Source organism: Bos indicus, chromosome 16 (assembly GCF_029378745.1).
Source record: "Bos indicus isolate NIAB-ARS_2022 breed Sahiwal x Tharparkar chromosome 16, NIAB-ARS_B.indTharparkar_mat_pri_1.0, whole genome shotgun sequence".
Classification (NCBI taxonomy): Eukaryota; Metazoa; Chordata; class Mammalia; order Artiodactyla; family Bovidae; genus Bos; species Bos indicus.
The window spans coordinates 13474671-13502076 of NC_091775.1; the positions used below are offsets into that span (position 1 = coordinate 13474671).

The 27406-nt window shown below is 39.9% G+C and overlaps 1 protein-coding gene across 5 annotated transcripts; it reads right to left on the reverse strand.

Moving 5' to 3' along the window:
- Positions 1–27406, reverse strand: RGS13 (regulator of G protein signaling 13). Of its 5 annotated transcripts, XM_070767924.1 has the most exons (8): positions 27249–27406; positions 25935–26005; positions 25380–25424; positions 21818–21891; positions 21247–21315; positions 17950–18011; positions 2399–2565; positions 1–1239 (listed from the first exon to the last, which is right to left on the reverse strand). In XM_070767924.1, the coding sequence occupies exons 5-8, from the start codon at positions 21309–21311 to the stop codon at positions 1054–1056; spliced, it is 480 nt and encodes a 159-aa protein (XP_070624025.1). In that variant the 5' UTR covers positions 21312–21315; positions 21818–21891; positions 25380–25424; positions 25935–26005; positions 27249–27406; the 3' UTR covers positions 1–1053. The 5 variants fall into 5 exon arrangements, with proteins under 5 accessions (XP_070624025.1, XP_070624024.1, XP_070624023.1 ...); XM_070767923.1 differs by lacking the exon at positions 25380–25424; XM_070767922.1 differs by having other exon boundaries at positions 21247–21891.

Below are 27406 nucleotides of genomic sequence, written 5' to 3' on the forward strand. Positions count from 1 at the left end.
CAAAAGTAAAGAATGTTTATCCATTCCTATGGCACATTTATCTTGTGCTATGTGCTGAACAAAGCAAGTCAAACAGACATATGAGTTCTTTCTCTAGAATCTCCTGACAGAGTCTGAGAAGCTTCTATAATAGGGCAGATAAAACAGTCTTTTAGCTGGAAAAATAACTTGATCATGTCTTTGAAAAAAATAGCATACTTATAAAGTTTTTAGTTTATATTTGTATTTATTGATTATCAGGATTGTGATGCATTCACATTGTGAGAAAAAAAATCTCAAAATATAGGAACCAAATTTCCTACCCTATAGCAAGATAAGTATAGAAATAAATGAGGAAATTCATACATTTAAATAGCTTAGACTCACTTGGAATTTTTTACATGTGGAAGATATATATGATATAGAAGTAGAGTTATGAACATAATATCAGGAAAATTTAAAAATATCTTTCAAGAACACATCTTTTTATATTGCTCATGATATAATACTATTGATGATACTCTGAGCACCAGGTTTGTCTACTAGTTATTAAAAAAGTTACTATAAGCACTCTGTTCAAAGAATACATTCATGCTAGAGACACAACTCATATAGCTACAATTTTTAAAGAACTGAACTATCTGCATTATGACAGCAAAATCTCATTAATTAAAAAATCCACTTAATTGATTTGTATGGTAAAAAGTTTATCATTTAGTTGATTTGTACAATAAAAACCTTATCATTTAGTTTATTTGTACAGTAAAATCCCTTTTTCATATTTATTTGTTATTTATGTTACGTATGTTATTTATGAAGAAAGACCTTCCTTCTCCATATATATTAAGTGAGCTACATAAGTATGCCATAGATTGTGTTATTCATGTTATAAGAGTTCTGTAGTCTGTCCATTTCAGGATCTGTTTCTAGTTGAGAACCAGAAATCAACTTATGGCTTGATTTCTTATATTTCTTTTCTACTCTATTTCTGATTTTGTTTATTTAGTTTTATATGAGAAGAACAAAACCAACACTTTCTGTATACCATCTTCAATTTAAGCTTTTGAGTGGTGGTCAAGAATTGTTGTTGGCTTGAATAGTCTTCAGAAGTTTCTGGTACATTTCTGACTTCAGAAACCTGGGATAGGAATCCCTTTCCATGTGCATGTACACTATTTTTTGAGCCTCTTCAAAACATGTTTGAGTGGGTTCTTGAATATTTTTGATGATAGCTTCTCTTGTTGAACTGTCAATGTTAATCTGCAAAGTAAAATTACATGTGAAGCATAAGTAGGCATAATTGAAGATGAAAATAGAATGGAAAGGTTTAATTTATTTCCTGCTCTACTTTTCAGTGGACTAGGGTAATTTTGTCTGCACTTTCATTGACATCTTAAAAGACTTGTATGAGATAAGCTCCTTGCTTTTTTAAAAAATAAACATCCAACTCCACATCCCAGATTAAAAAAAAAAAAAAAAAAAAAAAAAAACCACACGTACACACAAAACATTAAGCCCATGACCAAGGAAATCTCAGAAACCACTGCTTACTTAGGCGGATGCAAGTGGTTTGTTAGTGGAGTCTGCAAAGAAGGACGTTTATGAGATGGAGTCCTCTTTTAAAGGAAAGGGAAGTTGGTGCTATTTTAAAGTTTACCTTCCTTAAATAGTCATAGATGTTGATTTAACTGAACATCTCCTGAAATGGGAAGAAAGTGAAGAGAAGTAGAAAAATAGGGGAGGGAAGTGGTTATTTCAATAAACCAAGTATTTTCCAGACAAGAGTTTTGAGGAACAAGTCAATTAATGTCGGACTCTCCTGAGAGACTGGAATCTCATAAACCATCTGTCCTCATCCTCATGATCAGAATTTTCACTCCTGGTTCTCTCTCCACCAGGAGGAGTCTCAGTGTATCTATTTCATTGTAACTCTATTTTCTTTCTGCAGTTGTAAGTGATGGGCAGTAGTAACAGTGTGACCCCTCTGCTGGTTTTAAACTAAGCAGAGCAGGAGCCCTGGTGGGGTGGGCCAGACTCTGCCCACTCTGCCTGCCCTACTAGGGAAGTCGCCACTATGGTATGTGTATCTGTAGGTCCTTGTAGCGCAGTCAACTCTTCTTACAAGGACTTCTTTTTATACTTTCCTGAGAATTAAGATAATTTAATGAGGAGAGGCTTTGGAGCCAGACAGGCCTGATTTTGCCTCTTAACTGCTGTGTGATACTGGAGAAGGTATTAATAAATTAACTTTGCAGATTCTTAGGTTTCTTATCTGTAAACTGAGGTTAACAATACCAACTTCATAGCATTATAGGAGGTACTGGGTATAGACTGCTGGCACATATGTGTGGTTGACAGACACTAATGCTTTCCTGGGAGGTGTTGATTTCCAGTTTCCGGCATAGTCAGGTGTGGTTACCTCTCTAGGGGACTGTGGCTGGATGTAAACCTTATAAAGCTTCTTTGCTCTGGAAGTTCTGCTCCACTGTGAGGCCGTTTTCTTATAGGTTTCACATGCCATCCAGAATTTAATATTCTCATCACTGTGCTCTGTTTTTAAGTATGCTGCATAGACCACCGGGCCATCTAGAAGTAGAGGAGAAATTAGTTTATTTTCATGGGTCAAAATCATAAAAAAAATCTGAATAATATGTAGTACAATTTAAAACTAATGCCTGAATCAGAGACCCCAAATTATTTAACAATATATTATATATTATATAATGATACACATATACATTCCACATCTCACTTAGTTCTATGCATTGGAAGGGTGTTTTGACAACACCAGTCAGTGGTGGGGTCATTCCTTCATCCCTTTATTCTGTGTAACTCAGGGCAAGATGCCTACTAATGTGGCTGGGATAGGTCACAGGGACCCAGAAACAGAACTTAAATGGGATCAGTGGACAGAGCTCTGATCATGAAACTGAGATGAAAAATGTAAAACCTTGAGACAAACTAGAGAATAAGAGCAAGGTTTAAAGCTAAACAGGCTGGTTAAGATTGAAAAGAAAATATCCAGTCCAAGTAGAAATGATAAAGTGATCAGGCTCTACAGCCTGGGATGTGTCTCATATGCAGTTAAAGCAGGAGAATATGGATAATGAAAAATTGAACTTCATGTTCTTGGTTTAGGGTTCACACCAGAAATGAAGGACTAGTCAATGACTGGAATTCAGATGGGGTGTTGGAAACTGTCCCAGAATCTAGAACAGCACAGTGAGGGTGTGCAGAACAACCATTAAGTGACACTTGATGCCAGAGATGGCCATCCTGTGCTCTGGTCTTTTCTGAAGTGGGAAGATAAGGGCAGACATGTGGGAGGAACATTCTCCATTAAGCCACTATTCTGTGGGTGCTCGTGTTTGAAGAAGAGAGTTAAGTGAGCTTTCACAAATCTAGCACTTTAGTAAGAATCTTTGAGGAGATCAAGTATTGTGAAGATTAAAGATGAACACTCTGAGGAAAACATAAAACTTCTTTTGGTGGCTAGGAAGTCTCTTGGCACACCTGAGAAACTGGATTGCTAAATGTAGATAATGGGGTAACTTTCCATTGATAGAAGAAGGCTATCAATGAAGAAGAAACATAGGCTTTTGATGAACAATAACTTAGAATCATTAACTGTTGCAAGAAATAATAGTAATCAGAGGGAGTGGCTATGGTGAGTAAAATCATATTTTCCTAAATCTTCACATGAGACAGTGGATCTAATGAGTTTCCTAGCATAGAAACCAGGCTCCTTGACTCCTGGATTCTACTGCTTGTTAGCACATATACAAAAATGAAGATGACAATTAAGGTATTTTGTGTTCATGAGAAAAACTCAAATGGAGACAGATTTTAATAATGCTTTCTGAGGAAGCTTTAGAGTTCAGGAAAGTTGGTGATCTGCAAGAAATGTGCTACCCTAGGAAGACACAAAATTAGAGCTTAGTTCATTATTATTATGGAAGCAAGTGTAGCCTTCAGAACATTGGGTGGAAGATGGTTCAAAAGAAGCATGTTTGAATTGAGAGGACAGATGAGATGGGGGCAGGGCATATATGAAAATGTAACACAGGAAAGGATATGGGATTCAATATTTCTACCCAGTGGGGAATATACCTTAAACTTAAAACAAGAACGTTATTTTCACAGCAGTTTAAGATGTATCTAACCTCATCACAGGCACAGAAAACTGGGGTCAGAGAATACAGATGTAGCAATTGGCATTCCTGTTAGAGAAAGAGCTGAATGGGCAGGCACATCATGAAACAAAACAAATCAAAATAGAAAACCATTTCTGGCCTAACAAGTAAAGCTGGAAGCCAATAATTTGCAGTATGCATTGAAAGAACTGGAATTCTATTTAAGAAAATAAAAAGCAATTTTTTATACTTTGTACATGGAGAAATTTTGACTGAGTGCTTCATTAGGAACAGAAAACAGGATCCTAAAATAAACAAGTTGTGGAATAGGGGAAAAATGAGCTGCCAGATGAAATCTACAGACCCTGGAATGAGACTTAGCCACCAGGCTGGTTGCATGGGTTGAGTGGATGGAATGGGGTAGGGGGATAATTTGGAAACCAGTATGAGATTCCATGTTATAGTATTCTGAATTTGTGTTTGTCTTTATGTTTAGTTTCATTTTATAGTGAAGAGTTTATTCTAGAACTTGCCTGCATCTGTGTCTTCCTTAACTTCCTTCCTGATTGAGCAGAGGAAGGGTCTTTTGGGGCCAGCCAAGTAGTTCAATCTAATCTAAACTAGTAGTTTACTCTAATCACATGGACCACAGCCTTGTCTAACTCAATGAAACTAAGCCATGCCCGTGGGGCAACCCAAGGCGGGCGGGTCATGGTGGAGAGATCTGACAGAATGTGGTCCACTGGAGAAGGAAATGGCAAACCACTTCAGTATTCTTGCCTTGAGAAGCCCATGAATAGTATGAAAAGGCAAAATGATAGGATACTGCAAGAGGAACTCCCCAGGTTGGTAGGTGCCCAATATGCTACTGGAGATCAGTGGAGAAATAATTCCAGAAAGAATGAAGGGATGGAACCAAAGCAAAAACAACACCCAGTTGTGGATGTGACTGGTGATAGAATCAAGGTCCGATGCTGTAAAGAGCAATATTGCATAGGAACCTGGAATGTCAGGTCCATGAATCAAGGCAAATTGGAAGTGGTCAAACAAGAGACGGCAAGAGTGAACGTCGACATTCTAGGAATCAGCGAAATGAAATGGACTGGAATGGGTGAATTTAACTCACATGACCATTATATCTACTACTGCAGGCAAGAATCCCTCAGAAGAAATGGAGCAGCCATCATGGTCAACAAAAGAGTCCGAAATGCAGTACTTGGATGCAATCTCAAAAATGACAGAATGATCTCTGTTCGTTTCCAAGGCAAACCATCCAATATCACAGTAATCCAAGTCTATGCCCCAACCAGTAACACTGAAGAAGCTGGAGTTGAACGGTTCTATGAAGACCTACAAGACCTTTTAGAACTAACACCCAAAAAAGATGTCCTTTTCATTATAGGGGACTGGAATACAAAAGTAGGAAGTCAAGAAACACCTGGAGTAACAGGCAAATTTGGCCTTGGAATATGGAATGAAGCAGGGCAAAGACTAATAAAGTTTTGCCAAGAAAATGCACTGGTCATAATAAACACCCTCTTCCAACAACACAAGAGAAGACTCTATACATGGACATCACCAGATGGTCAACACTGAAATCAGATTGATTATATTCTTTGCAGCCAAAGATGGAGAAGCTCTATACAGTCAACAAAAACAAGACCAGGAACTGACTGTGGCTCAGACCATGAACTCCTTATTACCAAACTCAGACTCAAATTGAAGAAAGTAGGGAAAACCACTAGACCATTCAGGTATGACCTAAATCAAATCCCTTATGATTATACAGTGGAAGTGAGAAATAGATTTAAGGGCCTAGATCTGATAGATAGAGTGCCTGATGAACTATGGAATGAGGTTCATGACATCGTACAGGAGACAGGGATCAAGACCATCCCCATGGAAAACAAATGCAAAAAAGCAAAATGGCTGTCTGGGGAGGCCTTACAAATAGCTGTGAAAAGAAGAGAAGCAAAAAGCAAAGGAGAAAAGGAAAGATATAAGCATCTGAATGCAGAGTTCCAAAGAATAGCAAGAAGAGATAAGAAAGCCTTCCTCAGCAATCAATGCAAAGAAATAGAGGAAAACAACAGAATGGGAAAGACTAGAGATCTCTCCAAGAAAATTAGAGATACCAAGGGAACATTTCATGCAAAGATGGGCTCCCTAAAGGATATAAATGGTATGGATCTAACAGAAGCAGAAGATATCAAGAAGAGGTGGCAAGAATACACAGAAGAACTGTACAAAACAGATCTTCATGACCCAGATAATCACGATGATGTGATCACTGACCTAGAGCCAGACATCCTGAAATGTGAAGTCAAGTGGGCCTTAGAAAGCATCACTACAAACAAAGCTAGTGGAGGTGATGGAATTCCAGTTGAGCTATTTCAAATCCTGAGAGATGATGCTGTGAAAGTGCTGCACTCAATATGCCAGCAAATTTGGAAAACTCAGCAGTGGCCACAGGACTGGAAAAGGTCAGTTTTCATTCCAATCCCAAAGAAAGGCAATGCCAAAGAATGCTCAAACTACTGCACAATTGCACTCATCTCACATGCTAGTAAAATAATGCTCAAAATTCTCCAAGCCAGGCTTCAGCAATACGTGAACTGGGAACTTCCTGATGTTCCAGCTGATTTTAGAAAAGGCAGAGGAACCAGAAATTAAATTGCCAACATCTGCTGGATCATGGAAAAAGCAAGAGAGTTCCAGAAAAGCATCTATTTCTGCTTTACTGACTATGCCAAAGCCTTTGACTGTGTGGATCACAATAAACTGTGGAAAATTCTGAAAGAGATGGGAATATCAGACCACCTGACCTGCCTCTTGAGAAATCTGTATGCAGGTCAGGAAGCAACAGTTAGAACTGGACATGGAACAACAGACTGGTTCCAAATAGGAAAAGGAGTTCGTCAAGGCTGTATATTGTCACCCTGCTTATTTAACTTATGCAGAGTACATCATGAGAAATGCTGGGCTGGAAGAAACACAAGCTGGATCAAGATTGCTGGGAGAAATCTCAATAACCTCAGATATGCAGATGATACTACCCTCATGGCAGAAAGTGAAGAGGAACTCAAAAGCCTCTTGATGAAAGTGAAAGTGGAGAGTGAAAAAGTTGGCTTAAAGCTCAACATTCAGAAAACGAAGATCATGGCATCCGGTCCCATCACTTCATGGGAAATAGATGGGGAAACAGTGGAAACAGTGTCACACTTTATTTTTCTGGGCTCCAAAATCGCTACAGATGGTGACTGCAGCCATGAAATTAAAAGACACTTACTCCTTGGAAGGAAAGTTATGACCAACCTAGATAGCATATTCAAAAGCAGAGACATTACTTTGCCAACAAAGGTCCGTCTAGTCAAGGCTATGGTTTCTCTAGTGGTCATGTATGGGTGTGAGAGTTGGACTGTGAAGAAAACTGAGTGCTGGAGAATTGATGCTTTTGAAGTGTGGTGTTGGAGAAGACTCTTGAGAGTCCCTTGGACTGCAAGGAGATCCAACCAGTCCATTCTAAATGAGATCGGCCCTGGGTGTTCTTTAGAAGGAATGATGCTAAAGCTGAAACTCCAGTACTTTGGCCACCTCATGCAAAGAGTTGACTCATTGGAAAAGACTCTGATGCTGGGAGGGATTGGGGGCAGGAGGAGAAGGGGACGACAGAGGATGAGATGGCTGGATGGCATCACTGACTCGATGGACGTGAGTCTGAATGAACTCTGGGAGTTGGTGATGGACAGGGAGGCCTGGCGCGCTGCGATTCTTTGGGTCGCAAAGAGTCAGACACGACTGAGTGACTGAACTGAACTGAACTGAAGTAGTTCAACAGTTTTCAATATTCCCTAGTCCTCTGCTGATGAAGCCATCTCTGTGTTGCCACATGTAATTTTATATAGATATCTAATGTAGTAGAAGGTGATAGTTCTCAACTATCCCTGCCCTTCTTGTAGGAGAATTGTGCTTTCACGTCCCCTTTGTACCAGCCCTACTCACTGAACTTGTGTCAGCGATGCACAGAGCCATGTGCAGGTCAAACAGAAGGCTCGAGGCTCATCAGGCAGTTCCACCATTGCTCCTCTCCCCACTGTGAGCAGGACACATTCTGGGAGAGCTGCTCCTTTAGTCTGAAGGCCAGACCTGCACCAGAGCTACAGTTGACCCCAGTCATTGTGTAGTGTGAACAAGAAAGACATCTTTCTTGTAATAAATTAGGGGGTTTTCGTACCATGTGTTACTGTATCATAACCTAGTGAAAGCTGACTGGGACCACCTGAACTTTCTGATATGATTGATGTGTAGAACAAGTGCTCACATGATGGGTATGTTTTATAGGATTTTGTCTTTCATATGATAATTTTTTATGTTAGGCAAGTTAAGCAGCCTACAATGCATTTGTACAAGAGTTCCAGGAATCCAAGCTATTATTAAAGTCAGAACTGAGATGCTCACTTTAGCATTTCTGTTGACTCTACAACAGGAGGATTACAAGGTGGGAAAGCTTTTTCCAAATCAGGTGATGCAGCTCAGTGTGGCTTGTTCTGGTCCATTCTGAGCGCTCTGCTGCAGAGACCTCGATTCTGCTTGAGCAGACTAATAGGGATAAACAGCAGAACTGCTCATTAAACTGAGAAGATGAAAGAACTACGCTTATGTCACACATAGTGTACACTGTTTTCCTTGAAGAATGAGAGTGGTGTCTTTGGTGCTCCCTAGTGTGTTCTTCATAAATTAGTCACCAAAATTAGTATTTCCACGATGCACAAGGTGACACATGCTGGTATCTTGATGTAAGAAACTAACATGACATTGCTCTTGTCTGGGTCAGAATGGTGGCCCATCTATCCCAGGACCATTTTCTGCAAGGCGGCAAGGCTCATGGCATGCATTAAATCCTAAGAGTGAGCTGTGCAGCTGTCTGCCATCGGAAATGTTTCTAAAGCAATATTGAATCCATTTTATTTTTAATAGAAACCACCAGGGAAAATGAGCTCCATAATTCTACCAGCCTCTGCATGAAGTTTTAAAATAAGTCTGTTTTATTAAAATTCTCTGATTTGACTTCTATGACATTAATCGTTTCTGGTTTTTCTCCTAACTTCTTTTAGCTGTATTATTGTACAGCAAAAGAACTTAAAGTACTATTAAGTGTTTTTTAAATACAGAATTTAACAACTTGATATACTTCCTTTTGCTTTCAGTCTTTTGCTCATGTTTAACTTTCTATCTAAACAGTATTCATTCATTTTCACAGACACACTCTCAAATTACCTTATTGACATTATACAGTGACAGCAATTTTGTATCACTCTTGCAAACACTTTCTCTTTACTCCTTTTTTTCTCCTGTTTACTCTTAAAATTAAAAGACCCTTGCTCCTTAGAAAAAAAGCTATGACCAACCTAGACAACATATTAAAAAGCAGAGGCATTACTTTGCCAACAAAGGTCCATGTAGTCAAAGCTATTGTTTTTGCAGGAGTCATGTATGGATATGAGAGTTGGACCATAAAGAAGGCTGAGTGCTAAAGAATTGATTCTTTTGAATAGTTGGACCATAAAGAAAGCTGAGTGCTGGCGAAATGATGCTTTTGAACTGTGATGTTGCAGAAGACTCTTGAGAGTCCCTTGGACTGCAGGGAGGTCAAACCAGTCAATCCTAAAGGAAATCAGTCCTGAATATTCATTGGAAGGACTGATGCTGAAGCTGAAACTCCAATACTTTGGCCACCTGATGCAAATAACTGACTCATTGGTTGTCTGAGGAGGCCTTACAAATAGCTGAGAAAAGAGACGCTAAAGGCAAAGGAGAAAAGAAGAGATACATCCATTGAATGCAGAGTTTCAAAGAAAAGCAAGGAGAGATAAGAAAGCCTTCCTCAGTGACTGAATTAAACTGAACTCTTCAAGGTTGTAATGATCCACTGCAGGGACTGCTGCACTATATTATATTTAGCCAAGTTGTCATTGTTGAATGTTTAGATTATTTACCCTTTATATGTTGTAACTTATACTACAATTGAACATTTTGGGTTATAAATCTTTACATCTCTAATTATTTCCTTAGAATTGAAAGAGTAGAATTACTAGATTGATGATATAATATTTTTAGAGATTCCCGATACCTATTATAACATTCTTTCAGAAAGATTTCATTATTTTTCGTTAGTAACAGCAGTGTTGACATGCCCACTCACTCCTTCCATTCCAATCAGATTGTGTAAAACCAGTGACTTGTAATTATTTAAATTTGTATTTTAAAATATTAATGCTTAAGCATGTTTTCTTTCTTCTAGCTGATTTCCTTTCTTTCTGTGAATTTCAAATCTTCTGCCTAGTTTTCCTTTGCATTGTTAGTGTATTCTTGAATTTCTAGATCTTTTTGTATATTAAAGACACCATCTGTTTTATTTATGGCATTATCGTCTGTTTACTTTTATATGTTACTTTTGTTTATGATTTGAGGGGAGTATTTGTAAACTCTCTATCCTTAAAAAGTCTAAGTTCATCCATCCGATCTGCTTTCAGTCTTTTCTGCACTTTTACTAGAGAAAAATCTCTGAATCAAAAATCTGGCCATGACCAGATTATTTATAAGGTTATTTATAGCCTTCAGCCTCTGCCATTGCTCTGATGGTAAGTCCCCACCTCTCCAGCCTCCTCCCATCACCCCTGAACCCCATCCTGATGTGAGCCTTGTTCCTGGCCAGGTAGTGTGTGACCACCATGCTGCTGTGTATGCAGTTCTTTGTGGCGGGCTTTATACCCTGATCTCAGACGCAGGTTCGGTATCTCAGTTTCTGAAAAAAATCTCTCTGAAGCCCCTGTCCCTCCAGTAGGTTAAATAGGTACTTCCTGTCATTTGACAAACAGCACATCATCCACACTTATTTTCATTCTCATTCTATCTCCATCTGTGTCCGGGTCTATTCTGTTTGCTGGGTTACTTCTTACTCTCGCCTCATCTGCCAGCCCCTTGAGAACGAGGACTGCCCTGCCCTCACCTTTGCATGCCCTGTGCCGACCTGCTGCGTCATAGATAGCAGATAAGGAAATATTGGTCCCAATAAGGAAATGTTGGTCCATCCAGGCTTTTGGATCTCTCATGCGTCTGTATTTTAAAGAGACTGTCTATAGGTTTAGGAAAGTAAAGAGACTGCCTCTAATTATTCAGCATCCAGGAAGCACCAAAGACCAGAGGCTTATAGGAGGTACTGTTGCTACTTTTGGTTTATTGAGAGGAAAATAGAAGATGTACTAACTGAACAGCGAGGTCTAGAAGAGGCCAGGTTTTGTTCGATTGTTTTCCCTGCAAGGTGAGCATTTCCATGAGAACTTATAGAAACCTAAAGTGCCAAGCAGGAAGGACTGGGTGTGGCAGCATTGGAAATATGAGCTTGAGGAGGGCGACCATTGGCAACCACAGTGGGTAGCGAAGCAGAGAATAAAGGATGGTGGAGGAAGCTGCCAGTCCCCAGGGAGCAGCACAGATGTGGAGAGCTGAGGGGACACCCTGGAGGGACGATGGTGTCCCTCAGTGACTTGCAGGGTCCACCCTCTGCCGTGATGAAGCTTCCCCAGCAGCGTAGGCCTTCACGGCGTGGAGCAGCCGCTGTGCCTCCAGCACTACGATAAGCCTGCGCTTTCCACCTGGCGTTTCCAAGGCTGTCCGCGGTGGCTGTGACTGCTTAGAAACCGAAGGAAGCATTCAGTACTCTTAAGGATGATTTTGACCAAAATTAAGATTGATGCCATCTTAATTCAGAGTCAGAACACGTGCTGATCTAAAAGTGCTTAACTACGTGTCTCTTCTTGTGTTTGTGCCCCAGTGAATGGAAACAGGCCAAGGAAAAATATACAACGTGCTTTCTCACTTGAAATCATCACTGAAAATTTTTAAATGGGCACTCAGTATCACCCTGAGTGATAGTCATGCTGCTATCTTCCGCTAATATTGTGCCTTTCCAAACTCTCAAGAAACAATTTTCTACCCTTTTAAACTGATGCTTTTGAATTGTGGTATTGGAGAAGACTCTTGAGAGTCCCTTGACTGCAAGGAGATCCAGCCAGTCCATCCTAAAGGAAATCAGTCCTGAATATTCATTGGAAGGACTGATGCTGAAGCTGAAATTCCAATACTTTGGCCACCTGATGCAAAGAACTGACTTATTGGAAAAGACCCTGATGCTGTGTAAGATTGAAGGCAGGAGGAGAAGGGGACGACAGAGGATGAGATGGTTGGATGGCATCACCAACTCTATGGACATGAGTTTGAGGAAGCTCCAGGAGTTGGTGATGGACAGGGAAGCCTGGCGTGCTGCAGTCCATGGGGTCTCAAAGAGTCGGACACGACTGAGCAACTGAACTGAACTGGCCCTTTTAAAATGCCAAATCATCCTCTCCTCAGTTTGCTGCCTCAGACTTAGCTGAGGACACACGTTTAATCAGGCGGAGGTTCCCTTATCTTCTCTCCAGCAAATCAACCAAGCCCCCTCCACTGTACCTGCCCTTTCTAACTCTCTTCCTGAGGGGAAGGATCCCAGCTCCTTTTTGGGTTGGCCAAACAATTCTTTTGTAGCTCCGACCTAATTCTGCTTTCTCGGTTACCTTGTGGTTCTCCTTTGCTCTTACAGTGGCGCCCCCCTCTGTTCTATGCCATCAGTTTCTTCCTCACTAACGGTTGCTGTCATGTGCAAATGTGCTGCTCTATTTCCCAAGTAAAACCAGTAATAACCCCCAGACTCCTCTAGTCAGGGCACCATTGATCTCCATGTTGCCACTCCCCATGGTCACCCCCTCTGCCTCTTCCCTGACCCCCCTGCAGCCTTAGCCAGTGCACACCCCCAGAAGTGCTCTTTTCTTTGCCTCCAGTGAAAATAAGCCGTTCTGGTCATCCTTCACTCGCCTGACCCTCCTTTCTACCTCCTTCACAAACTCCTCCTCATCTCTGGATTTGGAAATATTCCTGTGCACCTAAGCCCCTTGTCTGGATCTCTGCTGACCTCTCTGAACTCTCCCTCTAAGTAATCTCTTGGCCCTGTGGCTTTGATTAACATCTATATGCTAATGATTCCTAGATTTGTCTTCCCCACTGAATTCCAGTCCTAGTTGGTTTATTGAAATAGCCCTCTAACTAGTCTCTCAGCTTCTTTTTTTCAGTGGGTACTTTTATTAACTTTTTAATGGACTTGTTATATTACTGTCAGGGATAAAACATAATGATTTGATATTTTTATAGATTGTACTCTGTATAAAGTTATCATAAAATATTGGTAATATCCCCTGTGTTGTACATTGCATCCTTGTATCTTATGTATTTTATACCTAGAAGTTTGTACCTCTTAATACCCTTTCCTCCCTTACCTACCCACCCCCCACCAAAGGGTACTTGTAAAAGTACATTAATGCTCATTACTCTGCTGTTTAAGGTTGTTCATGTGGCCTGTAAGGCCTTGTGCTCCTGTCCTACTAAATTTCTTTTGGTTGATTGAAGATGCTAACCTCACTCATATTTCAGGGCCTGTCTTCTGCTTGGGTTTCTCTGACCCCAGTGCTACTGGCCACTCCTCGTCATTCAGTTCTGAGCTCAAAACTTTACACTGTCCTACAGTTTGTCTCTGGGAGAAGGCAATGGCACCCCACTCCAGTACTCTTGCCTGGAAAATCCCATGGACAGAGGGGCCTGGTGGCCTGCAGTCCATGGGGTCGCTAGGAGTCAGACACGACTGAGCGACTTCACTTTATTTTTTCACTTTCATGCATTGGAGAAGGAAATGGCAACCCACTCCAGTGTTCTTGCCTGGAGAATCCCAGGGACGGGGGAGCCTGGTGGGCTGCTGTCTATGGGGTCGCACAGAGTCGAACACGACTGAAGTGACTTAGCAGCAGCAGCAGCACAGTTTGTCTCTAATCATGTCATTGAATTTCCTTCTTACTCCTGCCTTTCTTTGTCGTACAGCCTGGCTTATTCTCTTCAAAGCACTTAACTGCTTTCTGGAATTAATTGATCTATTGCGTGGCTTGCCTGTTTGTCTCTCTCCTCCCTCTAGAGGGTGCACGTGAGCTGAGCACAGTGACCCTCTGGGCCTCTCACTGCACTGTCTGGTGCTTGAAAGGGAGCCCAGCACACGGAAGGATTTAATGACTCACCCAAGGGCATTAATTGCCGTTTTAAACTTATTTTTATTTATGTTTACTCGAACACAAATAAACCTCTATCCTCACCTTTTGAGATTTGGTCGGTAAATATATGTATGAGCCTTCTGCACTCTTTAACATTTTAATCAAAATAATAATAAAAACTTTGGTTAAGCAAAGTTTTGATTTTAATTCTTTTTCAGTCTTGACCTTCCAGTTTGTAGAGCCCTCAGGTTTTAGGTGACCATTGGCCCCCTGCTCTTTTCTAGTTCTACTGGATTTAGCCTTCAGAAATACCCACAGGGTTGTCTTTCTACTTTACATCTTAGTGATGCCTCTCACTCTGGTAATAGTTTGGGGTGCAATGACATGTTTTAGGTCAGCTTCACTCAAGGAAAATCTTTGATAATACTCAGGTGTTTTTATGGGGCAGTGAGTAAATAGCTCAGACAAATTATTTCCTGATCCATTCAAAAAGTTACTACTTTTATGCCATTTGAAAATAATTTTTTTTTTTCATAAAATCGTTGATGTTTGGAAACTTGGACTTTCTATCATCTTTTGAAAGGTACTTTCTTATTTAATTCATTGTGAAGATTTTTTAATGAGACCAATTTTCACAGCAAATCCTGAGGAATCCTATACCTTCATTGAAAGAAGCACTCATTAGTCTTTACTTCTTCTAAAACTGTTCCCTATCTTTAACACACTTAGAGTCAGAACTCTTTATCAAATTACAAAAATTTGAGTCATTTAAGCCTCAGCTCAAAATTTGCCCCTTGAGAGAAACTTTTCCCTGTGGATTTCTGAACTACATGTTCTTAGAAACTGTCTTTTAATCTATATGGAGGCATCTACATGTCTTAGCTAGAGGAAGCATTTTACTCCTGTCCTTGGTTAATGTAAACACACTCTATTCTCTGGCACATTTAATGTTTATATTCTTAGTTTTATGTTTCTGATTGCATGTCTCAGAAAATTATTTGTTTTATCCGCCTTTAATTGTGTGATTGTTGAATTTCTACATGAATTTCACAGTAATTCAACTTCTGGTAAGATTCCTACCCCGTTTTGGTGATTTCTGTAAAGAGCAGTATGCTGTCTCCCTCTGCTCATCTTGTCTTTAGACTTAGTCTCATAATGCTAGATCTCGAAATTGCCAAGTCTAGCCAAGATCCCACTTGAAATTTTTTTCCAAGTAATTAACTTCATTTACTTTGTTTATAAGGCTGAGAAGACTGGCACATACATAATATGGTTTGGTGTTTTGATCTTTTCTTAGTAGCGTTTGCCTCGTATTTATTCATTAAACATTTATTGCATGCCCATTAGGTACAAAGCACGCTTTGAGCCTCTGGGAGGAAAGATGAAAGGTGAATGAGAAGTGATCTGTGCTCTTAGGAATTTATAATCTAGTGAGAAAGGGGATATGGGAAAAAACCCAATACACAAAACAGCTATAATTAGAAGCGAAGTAAATAATGATATTAACTAATAGAAGAGAGAAAAAAATATATTTCCAAGAGCTTTCCAAGAAGAGAGGGTGGCAGTTGAATGTTTCCTTTAAGGGTGGGCAGAGTAGATAAGGAGCCAGAGAAGACTTAGTGCAGAGCTGGACCAAGGAGTCATGGATGTAGAAGGTGAAACAGTCATCACATGGGCAGAAGAGCATGTATGTTAAGGGACAGAGCTGGAGGTCCGTGTTAGCAAGAGCACTGGGGTAAGGTACAGAGCTGAACCAAGTTGGAGATTTTGGACTTCTGAGTAGGCAGCGGAGAAAAAGGAATGGTATTCAAAACAAGCACTTTTTTACTAAGAAAAGTAACTCTCAATCACTGTGTGCCTCATCTGTATCAGGCACTGAGCGAGGGGGTGTATATCTAATCTGCGCAGCAATGCTGAAGGGAGAGATGACATCAGACCATTCTACAGATGAAGAATAATAAACTCCAGGAGGGAAATTAATCTTGGCAATGTTGCATAATGTGGATTGCTGGTGGTTGGGACTGAACTCCAAATTATTAACAGAGGATTAGTCAGTGTAGTCAACTGAACTTACACCTTTGTCTCTTCCTCCTATACCAGTGTCCTAAAATTGACCAGAAAGAGTATCTTAAAATCGGCAATCATGCTGGCAAACTGGATCACAGACTGTGAGGTCCCCCTGAAAAGTGAGAGGCGAAGGTGATGGCATCAGAGAAAGAGGTGTGGGCTTCCCTGCTCACCAGGAAGGGCTGCTGCATCAGGTGGGCTCGGGGTGACAGAGCCGGGGCCGTGGCTGTGAGAGCCAGGGCAGCTGGCCGAGGGTCCAGGAGGCGGGGCAGGCCTCCGCGCCTGCGCCGTGGCCCTGCAGGCCGGGCAGCAACAGCAGTCTCCAGACCAGGTGGGGCCCTGGAGTCAGAAGAGCATGGCGAGCCCCTGGGGACAGGAAGTACCCTGCCCAGAATAACTGCAGCGCGCCAGGCTCCTCTGCCCATGGGCTTTCCCTGGCAAGAATACTGGAGTGGGTTTGCATTTCCTACTCCAAGGGATGATCCCGACTCAGGGATTGAACCTGGGTCTCTTGTGTCTCCTGCACTGGTGGCAGGCGGATTCTTTACTACGAGCACCACGTGGAAAGCCCAAATTGGAAGCACAGCCAACTCCACTTCCGCAGTCAATAGGTGTGAACAGATTCAACAGTCACAGAGAGGCTAACAGGGACTCTCAAGTAAAAAGAGATATTAATCATTAGCAGACATTTGAGGGGAACAAATGGCATTTTGAAAAAATTGCCAAGTTCAGCAAACAAAGGAATTTTCTTTGCATTTCCCCTAATTGTTTTTGTACCTGTCTTCTGTGTTTATCATTTCCTCTGTGTGTGTGTGTGTGTGTGTCTGTGTGTGTATGTGATCAGTCACTCAGTTGTGTCCGACTCTTTGCAACCCCATGGTCAGTAGCCCACCAGGCTCCCCTGTCTATGGAATTTTCCAGGGAAGAATATTGGAGTGGGTTGCCATTTCCTTCTCCAGGGGACCTTCCTGACCCAGGGATCAAACCCACATCTCCTGCGTTGGCAGGTGGATTCTATACCACTGCACCATCTAAGAAGGCCCTTATCATTCCTTGTAGCCTCCCAACTTTCCAACCAAATGCAGTTGACTGCTCCTTCACTTTCCTGTGTTGAGCCTCTGACTTTATCTTTCTCACATCCACTGCTATCATCTTCCATTTATGCCATCTGAATGCTGACACATATAACTAAATATGGACTTATATAAAGTCCCACTTCAGTCAGACACTGATAAAGTTAGAAGTAAACTTTGAGGAGTTTTAGAACATCAAAACTCAAATTTATTCTACTTCTCAAGACACTGAGAACAGCAAATTGTCAGGTTTTTTTGTTTTTAATTATAACTTTAGAAAGCTGCAGTAAGGTAGTATATTTCAGTATGTGTTACTATTTAAGCATATTTCCATGGGATTTTACACATATACCCGTGAAGAATAAACATTCACAGTGACTAATCTTGCTTTAATTAACACCAAAGAAAGTAATAGTGGTTGACACGACAAACTGTTTTCAGGTTTCTAGTTTTAACTGGCCATTGCCATTTAGAAGGATGTGAGAAGAGCAGCACATGCATCAAGTGCCTCCTTTCCTCCAAGCATAAAACTAACTAGTTATTAACAAATGACATATACATGATACTCACATTTTGTAGCCATCAGTGTTTCAAAAGACTGGGCCCACTGTAATACCTCTTCCAGAGTCAGGCTTTGAAAAGAAACAAAAGGTTCTCATTGCACTAAAATATTCTCAAGCGGTTTTTTTTTTTTTTTTTTTGTAAGTAGAAATACGCTATCTTGAAAATAATGTCACAATATAGTTGTACTCTCTTTTTCTATAGTTTTGGATGGAAATTTGTTTCCTCAGTGATCTTTTACATTTTATTTTTACTAAGTGGTTAGAATGATAAAAATATAAAAGTAGAATAAACTTGAAAATCTGATGAGATGTTTTAAGATGAATTTTAAAAAGATGAAGAATCAGTGTTCTACAGTCTACAGTCTGTGTACCCCAAATTGCTATTGTTAAAGTTGTGATGTATTTCTTTTTAGTATTTTGGTTGTAGGCATGTTTGTGTGCTTTTAACCAAGAAGTAAATCATTCTGAGCATGTGTGTATGTGTGTTTGTGTGTGTGTATGTGTCTGTGTGCATGCTTTATGTGTGTGTGGGTATATATATACATGTACACATACATATGTATATATACACACACACCCTTTTAATCAGCCTTTTCTGTCTTCACAATTGTCTTAATAACCATTTATAGTGTTATAATTTATAACTGTAAATTTATAATCACTGATAGTCACTATCCTTTACAGTGACCATGCAAGGGGGCATGCCATAGTGTATGTAATTATTCTCAATGAGTGTTTTGATAATTTCTAATTTTTTACCAATAAAACCAAATATGCCCCAGCTGTCATTGAGGCTTGCCATGCCTGCGGGTAAGGTAATTCCTTGTGAGATTTACAGGAGTAGAACTAATGCTTTAAAAAGGATGGTCGGTCTTATGCTGCGGCCACCAGCCATGTGTTTGCCCACATGTTTACTAGAATCTTAGAGTTTATCCACAAAACCTATTGGCCTGCATTCATGTGATACGGTTAGTAACTCTGTATTTACTATGGATAAATATTTCTTGGTTGGTTATTTGATTTTTTTTTTTTTTTTACATATTGAGGGTTTTAGTTTTTATTAATCTGAATGATATGTCAAGTTACATTTGATCCAAACAATATGAGAAAAGCTATTTACGGTTTTGAAAATATCCGTGGAAGATACTGGCTTCAAGACTTCATTTCTGTTCATTTTAGTGGGCTTTTTGAGGTGAACTGGTGACTGTTCTTACCTGTGAGTCATTTTATTTCCCCCCTTTAAAATACTCAATGCATAAACTGCCATTCAGTTTATGATACAGTCTTAATTTTCCTTGTTGTAATGACTGCATCTAATCAAAGGCCACTGCAGATACCAGCAAGGACTGCCCATCGGCTGTTACCTGGTATAGTTAGCTCAGTACTCAGTGTTGACGAGACAGCCATCAGCATTAGCAGGTACTTAACACAATGAAGGCAGATTAAAGAGGCTAAAAAAGTAATCTGGGACGTGGAAAATGCTGGGAGTCCTAAAATGGTCCAATATCCTTTGTTTTCTGAGCCTTCAGATGACGTTTGCTAGTTCTAGACGGGCTGTTTGCATCATTGCTGAGGCTTAACAGTACACTGCCGTGGATATCACTTTCAACAAACATTTCCATGAAATGGTGTCTGACTCATTGTTCTCTTCTCTTATTAGAACTCTAAAAACAGAAGCCTAAAATAACCTTTTCAATCCAGTGAGATGAAAAGCGTTTGGCAAGGTGTAAAGCAGACCTAATCATCATGTAGGAAAGAAGAAGACCTTCATGATGGGAGGAGAGGCTGTTGCTGTCTTGGAGTAGCTCAGAGTTTGGTGTTGGTGATCGTTGGCAAGGGAATTCCTGTGCCTCTAAGGGGCATAAGATTTATGGAGATACATCATGATTAGGGTGATTATGGTTAGGGGTAAAGTTGTGAAGCTAAATTTGGTTTTGGTTTAATCCCAGTTTTGCTTGTGGTTTTTCCTATTTCATGCTTTCCCATGGCTACCATTTTCCCTTATCAGAGTAATCCTAATCAGATTTGTTCCCTCTACCGAATTCTCTGATAACATGATCCACTTCTGTGCTCCCTCCTTCTTCTGGGTAGAGAGAGAGCAGGTACCAAACAGATGCGGGAACATCTGAGCCGCTGCAACATTGTGCAGAGAGGAATGAGGAGTGTTTGGAGTCTGACAGTCCTTGGTTCTAATTCCTATGCTGGACTCAATAGCTATTAGTCTAAATTGAAATTTACAAGCTTCAGTTTTATTATCTACAAAGTTATCATGAAAATTAAGTCAGGTCAAGAATGTAAAGCATTTATCAAGTAACCGTTATGTCCTGGTTTGTGAGGAACATGAATTCTCTTTCCTTGGCCTTCGCCTTCCTGGAGGATGGTTTCCAGGGCAGGTAGAAGGAAGCCAAGCACTGATGGTGATGCTCTATGAAAATTATCAGCAGAAGCAAAGGAAGCTGTCCCCAAACCAGCCTTCTCCTCTTTCTTCTCACACAGGTCTGTGCAGTTCAGCAGCGTCAGCTGGTCAGTTGAAATGCTGAGCTTTGGGTCTTCCCACTTCTCCCACCCACCACCAGAGACTCTCCATTCCCCATAAATGTGGTAGTTGGTCAGCATCTTTGGATGTCTGGGCACTTCAGGGCGGGAGCCTGCACTCCAGGATCTCCAATGGTAACGGGGATGGCGACGTGTGTCCACAGCTGAGTCTCCATGCAGACGGTCGGGCTCCCTGGCTAACCCCACAGGGATCCTCCACCTGGGGGTTCTTTGAGGTGAGCAAATCCACACAAATGGTTTGTTACCCTCCTCAGGCATTACACTTTCCACTTTAGTATAGCCACTGCCCCATCCAAACAGCTGCGTTTTGAGTTATGACAAAGTGTAGAAGAGACCTGGACACTTGATGAGCATTTGGTTATCCCTCCAGTCTCACCTTTTCCAACCAGGGATAAGGTCTGGCACTTTGTAGATAAAGGACTTGAACTATGTAAATATTTTGGATCAAAGAATCTCATCTTAACATGTAAAGTTTTAGCTATATAGGACTTAAAAAAAATCTAAGAATATTTGTTCATAATAGACACTCTAAAAACATTAACTTGCTGAATTCTCAAGTGTAAACCATGAATAATGAAAATGGAACTTTAGTGTAATACATGATTACCCTTCTGGTGGAATTACTCATGTATAAATGCAAATTTTACTTTCTGAGCAAAATGTATTGACAGAAGTTGAATAAACATACACCTACTTATCATGTGAAAAATATGCATTAAAATGGTAATAGAATTTACATGTGACTTACTTTGAAGGGGGTCTCTTAGATTCATCTCTGCACATCTTACAAATCCAACAATTCCGCCTGCTCATTTTTCTAGAGAAATGCAGCATTTACTTAGTATAATTTAGTCATTTAAAATTACTATATGTTAGAGTCTATTTCTAGAGAGCACAGAAAGTTTAATCATAAAAAATAAGGCTGGGCTCTTGAAGTTAATGGAGCACAACTACTGTGGGAATGAGAAGGAGGGACGAGAACAAAATGACTCATAAATATGTCATAAATAATTTTGAAAATATAGGAATATACGCACTTTGAGTTGTGACTTTAGAAGCCATCTGGCCCACCTATTCTCTAATAGCATCTTTACAAAAAATACAGCTCTTCCAAAAAAATCTTTCCACGTAGGGCCTCCCAACAATGAATTCACCAACTTCCAAGTCTTCTCATGTCAAGTAATTCATTTTTATAGGAAGATCTCTCAATATATGGAACAAGAGCTGGCCTCTTTGTAGTTAACCAAATAAAACATTGTAAATAGCCAAGTAAAAAGTGAGATTTTTTAAGGGCAAATTCTGAGTGGAGTGTCGCTTACCTGACTTTCCCCACTCCGGTCAGTGTAACTTTGACTTTAAAATTCAGGTAGAGTTTAGTCAGCCCAGGCTTTATCTGACAATGTATTGCATAGAAAGTTTTTAATTCTGGATTTTGAGGAAAAAACTCAAACACTTGTTAATAATTAAATCTACACTTTATAATGAGGGCTGGAAATATTTTGCTAAATATATATTCACACTTAACTACAATGAGTTATCAAGAACAAACAGTTTTATATCAGTCTTTATTGACTCATGGGAATCCTCTGTTGAACACTTGTGATGTGTCAAGTTCTGGCTGCCAGGGGTCTACATAGATCCTGTCTTTCCTCTTCCCATCCTCACTCACAGGCAGTGAAAATTTATGCGGTGGGGACTCTGGGACAGAAAGTACAGGGCCCATGAGTACACATGGGAGCAGAACCTAACCAGACCTGGAGGTGGTGCGAGAAGGCACTGAGGTGAAGTGGAACCTAGGGGATGAGCAGGGACTGCTGAGTGAAGGAGAGATGCAGCTTGGATCCAGGTCAGGAGGCAGTGGGTCAAATCCTCGCTGAGGAAATGAAAGGATGTGGTCACTGTGTGAGTCCACAGTGTGGCAGGGAGAGAGCTCAAAGAGGTTCTGAAGTGTTCACTGCAGTAGGAGTGTGGTAGGAGATGAAGTTATTAGGGAGGGAGAAGCCAAGCACCGTAGGCCTTCCATACCATCAGTTTCATAGTAAGAAGCTGGAAGTCAGTGAAAGTTTGAAAATATGGAATAGGCGTGTTAACATTTGAAATTGGTTTTGTGAAAGAATGGATTGTAGGCTGGCCAGGGTGGAACTGGGGACACCGGTTAGGAGGTGACCGCAAGAGTCCAGGGGAGGGACAGTACAGGCTTAGATGAGGAAGGTGGCCTCAGAAATAGTGGGAAGGGATACATCAACATGTTATGGTAATTCCTCCTCCCAAACATGTTGATGTATTGGCTCTTCCTGGTGGGAGAAAGAAAGGAAAAAAGGTCAGGTAAGAGATTCAACCTCAAAGTAAACATGGGCAGTTTTCAAAGAACACATAGGAGAAGCCAAAAGTAAAGGGGAGATGGTCCAGGAGACAGTGTAACCTGAGAAAAGCAGGTGGCTCCAGACAGATGAATGAACACACATATTTCAGAAGGAGACTGATAAAGAGAGGCTTACAGGAGGAAAATCAGAATAATAAAGTGTCACAGAAACCAAGGTATGAACTATCAAAAGGGAAAAATGGCTAACTCTTAGAGATAGATGGGTAGAAATTCAGAGAACAAAGGACTGAAACTGTGCATCAGAAGCAAGAAGGTCATCTATAACCCCAGTGAGTGTGGTTTCAGTGGAGTGGCAAGGGCAGGAAGAAGGAAGAAAATAAGAGGAAATGGAGACCTGGACACACAGGCCTGCTTATATAGACTATTTGCACTTTCTTTCCCTCCTTCTTTCCTTCCTTCCTTCTAAGAGCTGTAGATAGAAAGGCATACTGGAGATGGAGAGGCAGGGCTACGCTGTGTGGCCATCCTGACCCGCACATCTCTGGGGACATCATTCACAAAGGCAACACTGGGAGTGGTTCAGCCTGAGGCTGGCCGAAGATGAAGACATAGGAGAAAGAAAATCAGTAGAATTTCAGGTTTCTGGAAAATGAGGAGGAGGAGGAGGGATTCAGAATGGGGGAGCCTGGACTTTGAGACGTCTTGATGGAAGCACAGGAGGAAGTTACTCTCTCCTTGTAACTGGGAGGGGTGGGGAAAGCAGGAGCAAATCTAAGAGTATTTGCAGGTTTGGGTGAGAGCTTGTGGATGCTGTGATCTGATGGACTCCACTATCTGTATGAGTTTCTGCTGTGAGGGGGACCAAGGGACAGACTGTTAAATATCTCTGTAGGTTGGGACAAAATTAGGACTCTTGAGTGCAAATATAGATACATGCAAATTAAAGCAAAGGGAGACTTTATTATAGGGATGTGTTTGCTCATGCAGGTAGATTCTGGATGGCCTTCAGTGCTGGGCTCTACTCTGTTGGTAGGAATAACTCACTGAGGACTTTAAATAATAGTGTGATGAAAATAAGTCTTTTTCTAGAAGAACAAATCTGACTGAAGATGATTAACACTGAAATAATGGAGGCTGAGAAAACATTGCAGTGACTGGCTGTACTTAACTGATCCTGTGTGTAAATCAGACCCTCAACTATGTTCATGTTGTCCAGGTTTCAAGATTCTCCATCTCTGCCATGGCCTCTAAGACACAGATTCCCTGATGACTCTCTGCCTGTCTTGTAAGTGGGAGGATGGTGGAGGACTTCTTTCCTTCGTATGCCTTTCCTGTCAGTGTTGCGGGTCATCTCTGCCTTCCACTGGCCTGGACTTATGCTCCCAGCTCTACTTTACTCAGAGTTTTTATACCTCATTGTCGCCTTGCTTGATCTACTGGCTCTACGTGCATACATTGGTGATCTGTGTTTCTAAAGTTCATGTCTGTTGATAGGTCATCCTATTTTAAAAATTTCATGGACCTGTTTGACAAAAGCAAGGCAGTTCTAGTGTGCAACACCCACAAGGACAGAAGCACAGCAAAGGTTAATTTCCAGGTGCACTGGCGTTTAGGGGGCTCCTGCAGCTCCTGAGAGGTGGCAGGGTGTATTAAAGTAATCCTGGGCTCTGAAGCCAGACAGACATGTGCTTGAGTTCAGGCTCTTACTAGCTGTGTGAACTTAGGTGTATTAACTAAACTCTCAGTTGCCTAATTTCCTTTTCTCTAAAATGGAACTGCAAATATTAGAAAAAAAAGCACGTGTGCATAATCTTTCTGTTCCAGTTAATCTGATTGATCCTCCTTCGGCTTCTTATACCCTGCCCCTCAGAAAGTATTTCCTAAGTCTTCTGCATGCGCAGGAGGCATGCATTATCAGACTGCCTTCCTTCCTCTTTGTAAAGTTCAGCTCAGACTTCCTAAATTGTTCTAGTTAATCTTATTCGTGTTTCAGGGTGTCAGCATACATTCCCTGTAATCCTCCTTTGTAAATATTTAGTGACAGAGTTATGTAGAAGATGTATTTTACATAGAAAAATTCGATCACTAAAGCTGTGTTTGGTGACATTTTCTGGTTTTCTAGTCTATTAAGAGATGGAACTTGTTGGTTACTGTCCTGGTGCCTGGAATCACACTGTTCATCTTGTAAGATGCCTGGGACTGCATGTCCCTTGCATGCCTATGTTCCCCCTTTCCATTGCTGCTGGATTCAGTGTCAATATGCACCTCCACTTTGCTGGAGCATCACAGAACACTCCCCATGTCCTTGTGATGCCTTTGACGTTGAAACCAAGAGATAGATGCACAGATATTTAACCCAGATTCTAGTACTAGAACAGAGTGAACTTCTGAGTTTATTACTCCTTCCAACCAACACTACTAAAATTATAGTAAAGGAATGTATAAGGCTTAAACATGAAGGGAAAGGGAGATTAAACAAGGATACGGAAAACAAAGTATTTCAAACAAATTCTGGAAGATGGAGTGCAGGTAAACTTTAGAAATTATAATTCTCATACCTTTTTCTAAAAGGAGAATAGAAAAGGCAGACTTTGGAACTTCATCTGACAAAACGAAGAAAATACAATTCACAGTGTGAGGACAAAGAACTTCCAAAATAACTAGTGGTTTTAAAGAGAAATGTCTGCAGTCCTGTGTTCAACAATATCTATCATTAAGTAGCGCATCCACGTCTAGAGTTACCAATACATAGAGTGACAGAGTGAAACACTTTCCTATTTACAATTGCAAACTTTTAAGAAATATTTTTGTTCCCCAAAGGAGTAAATTCTAAAGAAAATTTAAAGTATAGTTCTTGACAGTTAGAATTTGATTAAAATATCCTGTTGATAAATCATATTTGTCTTGCTTATAGTTAAATCCAATTAAGAACATTTTTGGTGAAATTAGACCCTTTAAATCAGAGCACACATGGTCATTTACTGGTAAAAATAGAAATGAGCCTCAACTATTCCCTAGAACTACAATTCTATTTTGACAAGAAAAAGAGTTTCCTGTGAAAGAGTGACTTAAACTGAGAAGGTATAGAATTGATTTAAATTGGAGAAACTCACCAAGCTTCACATCAACAATAATCATTTTTTTCTCATACTGGTGGTAAGATATGTGGAAAAATTCCATTGACCTAAAGATAAAATAATAATAAAAACAAACAAAAAATTATCACGTGCTTTATGGAGAACACATATTTGGCAAAGATTTCTATAAATACCCTGCCTTACATTTTAAGCAAATATTTTTTCCACTTTGTAACTACTGGATTATGATTATCCCCATTTTTAATTTATTAACTCTTTATTTAGGTTTTTTTTTTTTTAGTTTCATGCATTGATATTATAAAAATTCCTATACTTTTAATTTGTGTTTTCCATTGCTTTATTAAAAATTTTTTTCTTGCTTAATATTGTGTGTTAATTTACCTATTATTTAATATCCTCTACGTAAAACTAGTATGCCCTTTTACTATCTAAGCCTAGAATATTTAGAACAAGTTTAGGTTTCCATTTGATTTTGACTTCAACTTCTTTCCTGATTATTTTAAAGAAAGACAATTTTTTTATCTATGAGATTGAATTTGTAGACTGGTTTTAAATGCATTATTATTAATAGAGTCAGATATATAATATAGCCAGGAATAGATTCAACTTCCTCTAATATTTAAATGGAATTTCTCAAACTAATAGGAAAATAAATACATTTTCTTAAAGGGAGGCTTTAACATATTTAAAAACATTTTTATTATCCTGATAGTCTTTCTGTTCATAAGTTGTGTTGGCATTTAAATGCATTTATTTTACAGTGTAACATGTCATATAAGATTTAGAAAAAATTTTATCTTAGTGAGATTTTGTTTGTAAAAAAATTTTGCACACAAAATTATTGCCTTTAAAAAAAAAAGTAATATGTGTAGTTGTGCTTAGGCATAACATTAAAGAATGAAGAAATTTCATAAAATCAAGTTAATGCTTCATAGAAACTAACAAGCTACACCTGAAATCAGTACAGCTTATTATGTGATGGAACTAATCATTTAGTAATGCATGATTTTTGAAACAAACAATTTTGAAATACCTGACTTTATATTCTTATCTAAACATATACACACAATCACTCAAAAAACACATAAAATTAAAGACCATACTCTAAAACTGTAATATTTCCTTTGTTGCTTGTTAGAAGCTTCACTTATACACATGTCACTTTAAGTTTTAAGTATTCAAAACCTAGGCCACGCAACTGTGTGTTTACTAGTTTGTTTTTGTAGAAGGAAACTGCTAACACTTCTGCTGTTGAAATAAACATCCAGCAGTCATTTATATCAAGCAAACATCATTGTATTCAACTATTTTACAGAATCTCATACTTACAAATATATGCTGTAGAGGAGTCCACCATGCTAAATTTTAGTTCCTCCCTGTATGATCCTTTTGAAATCAGGTTCTGAAATTCCCTGAAACACCCAGTGTTTTTGCTGGCATAAAAGAACTTTACTCTCCCTGTAATTACCTTCGATGGCACTCTGGCC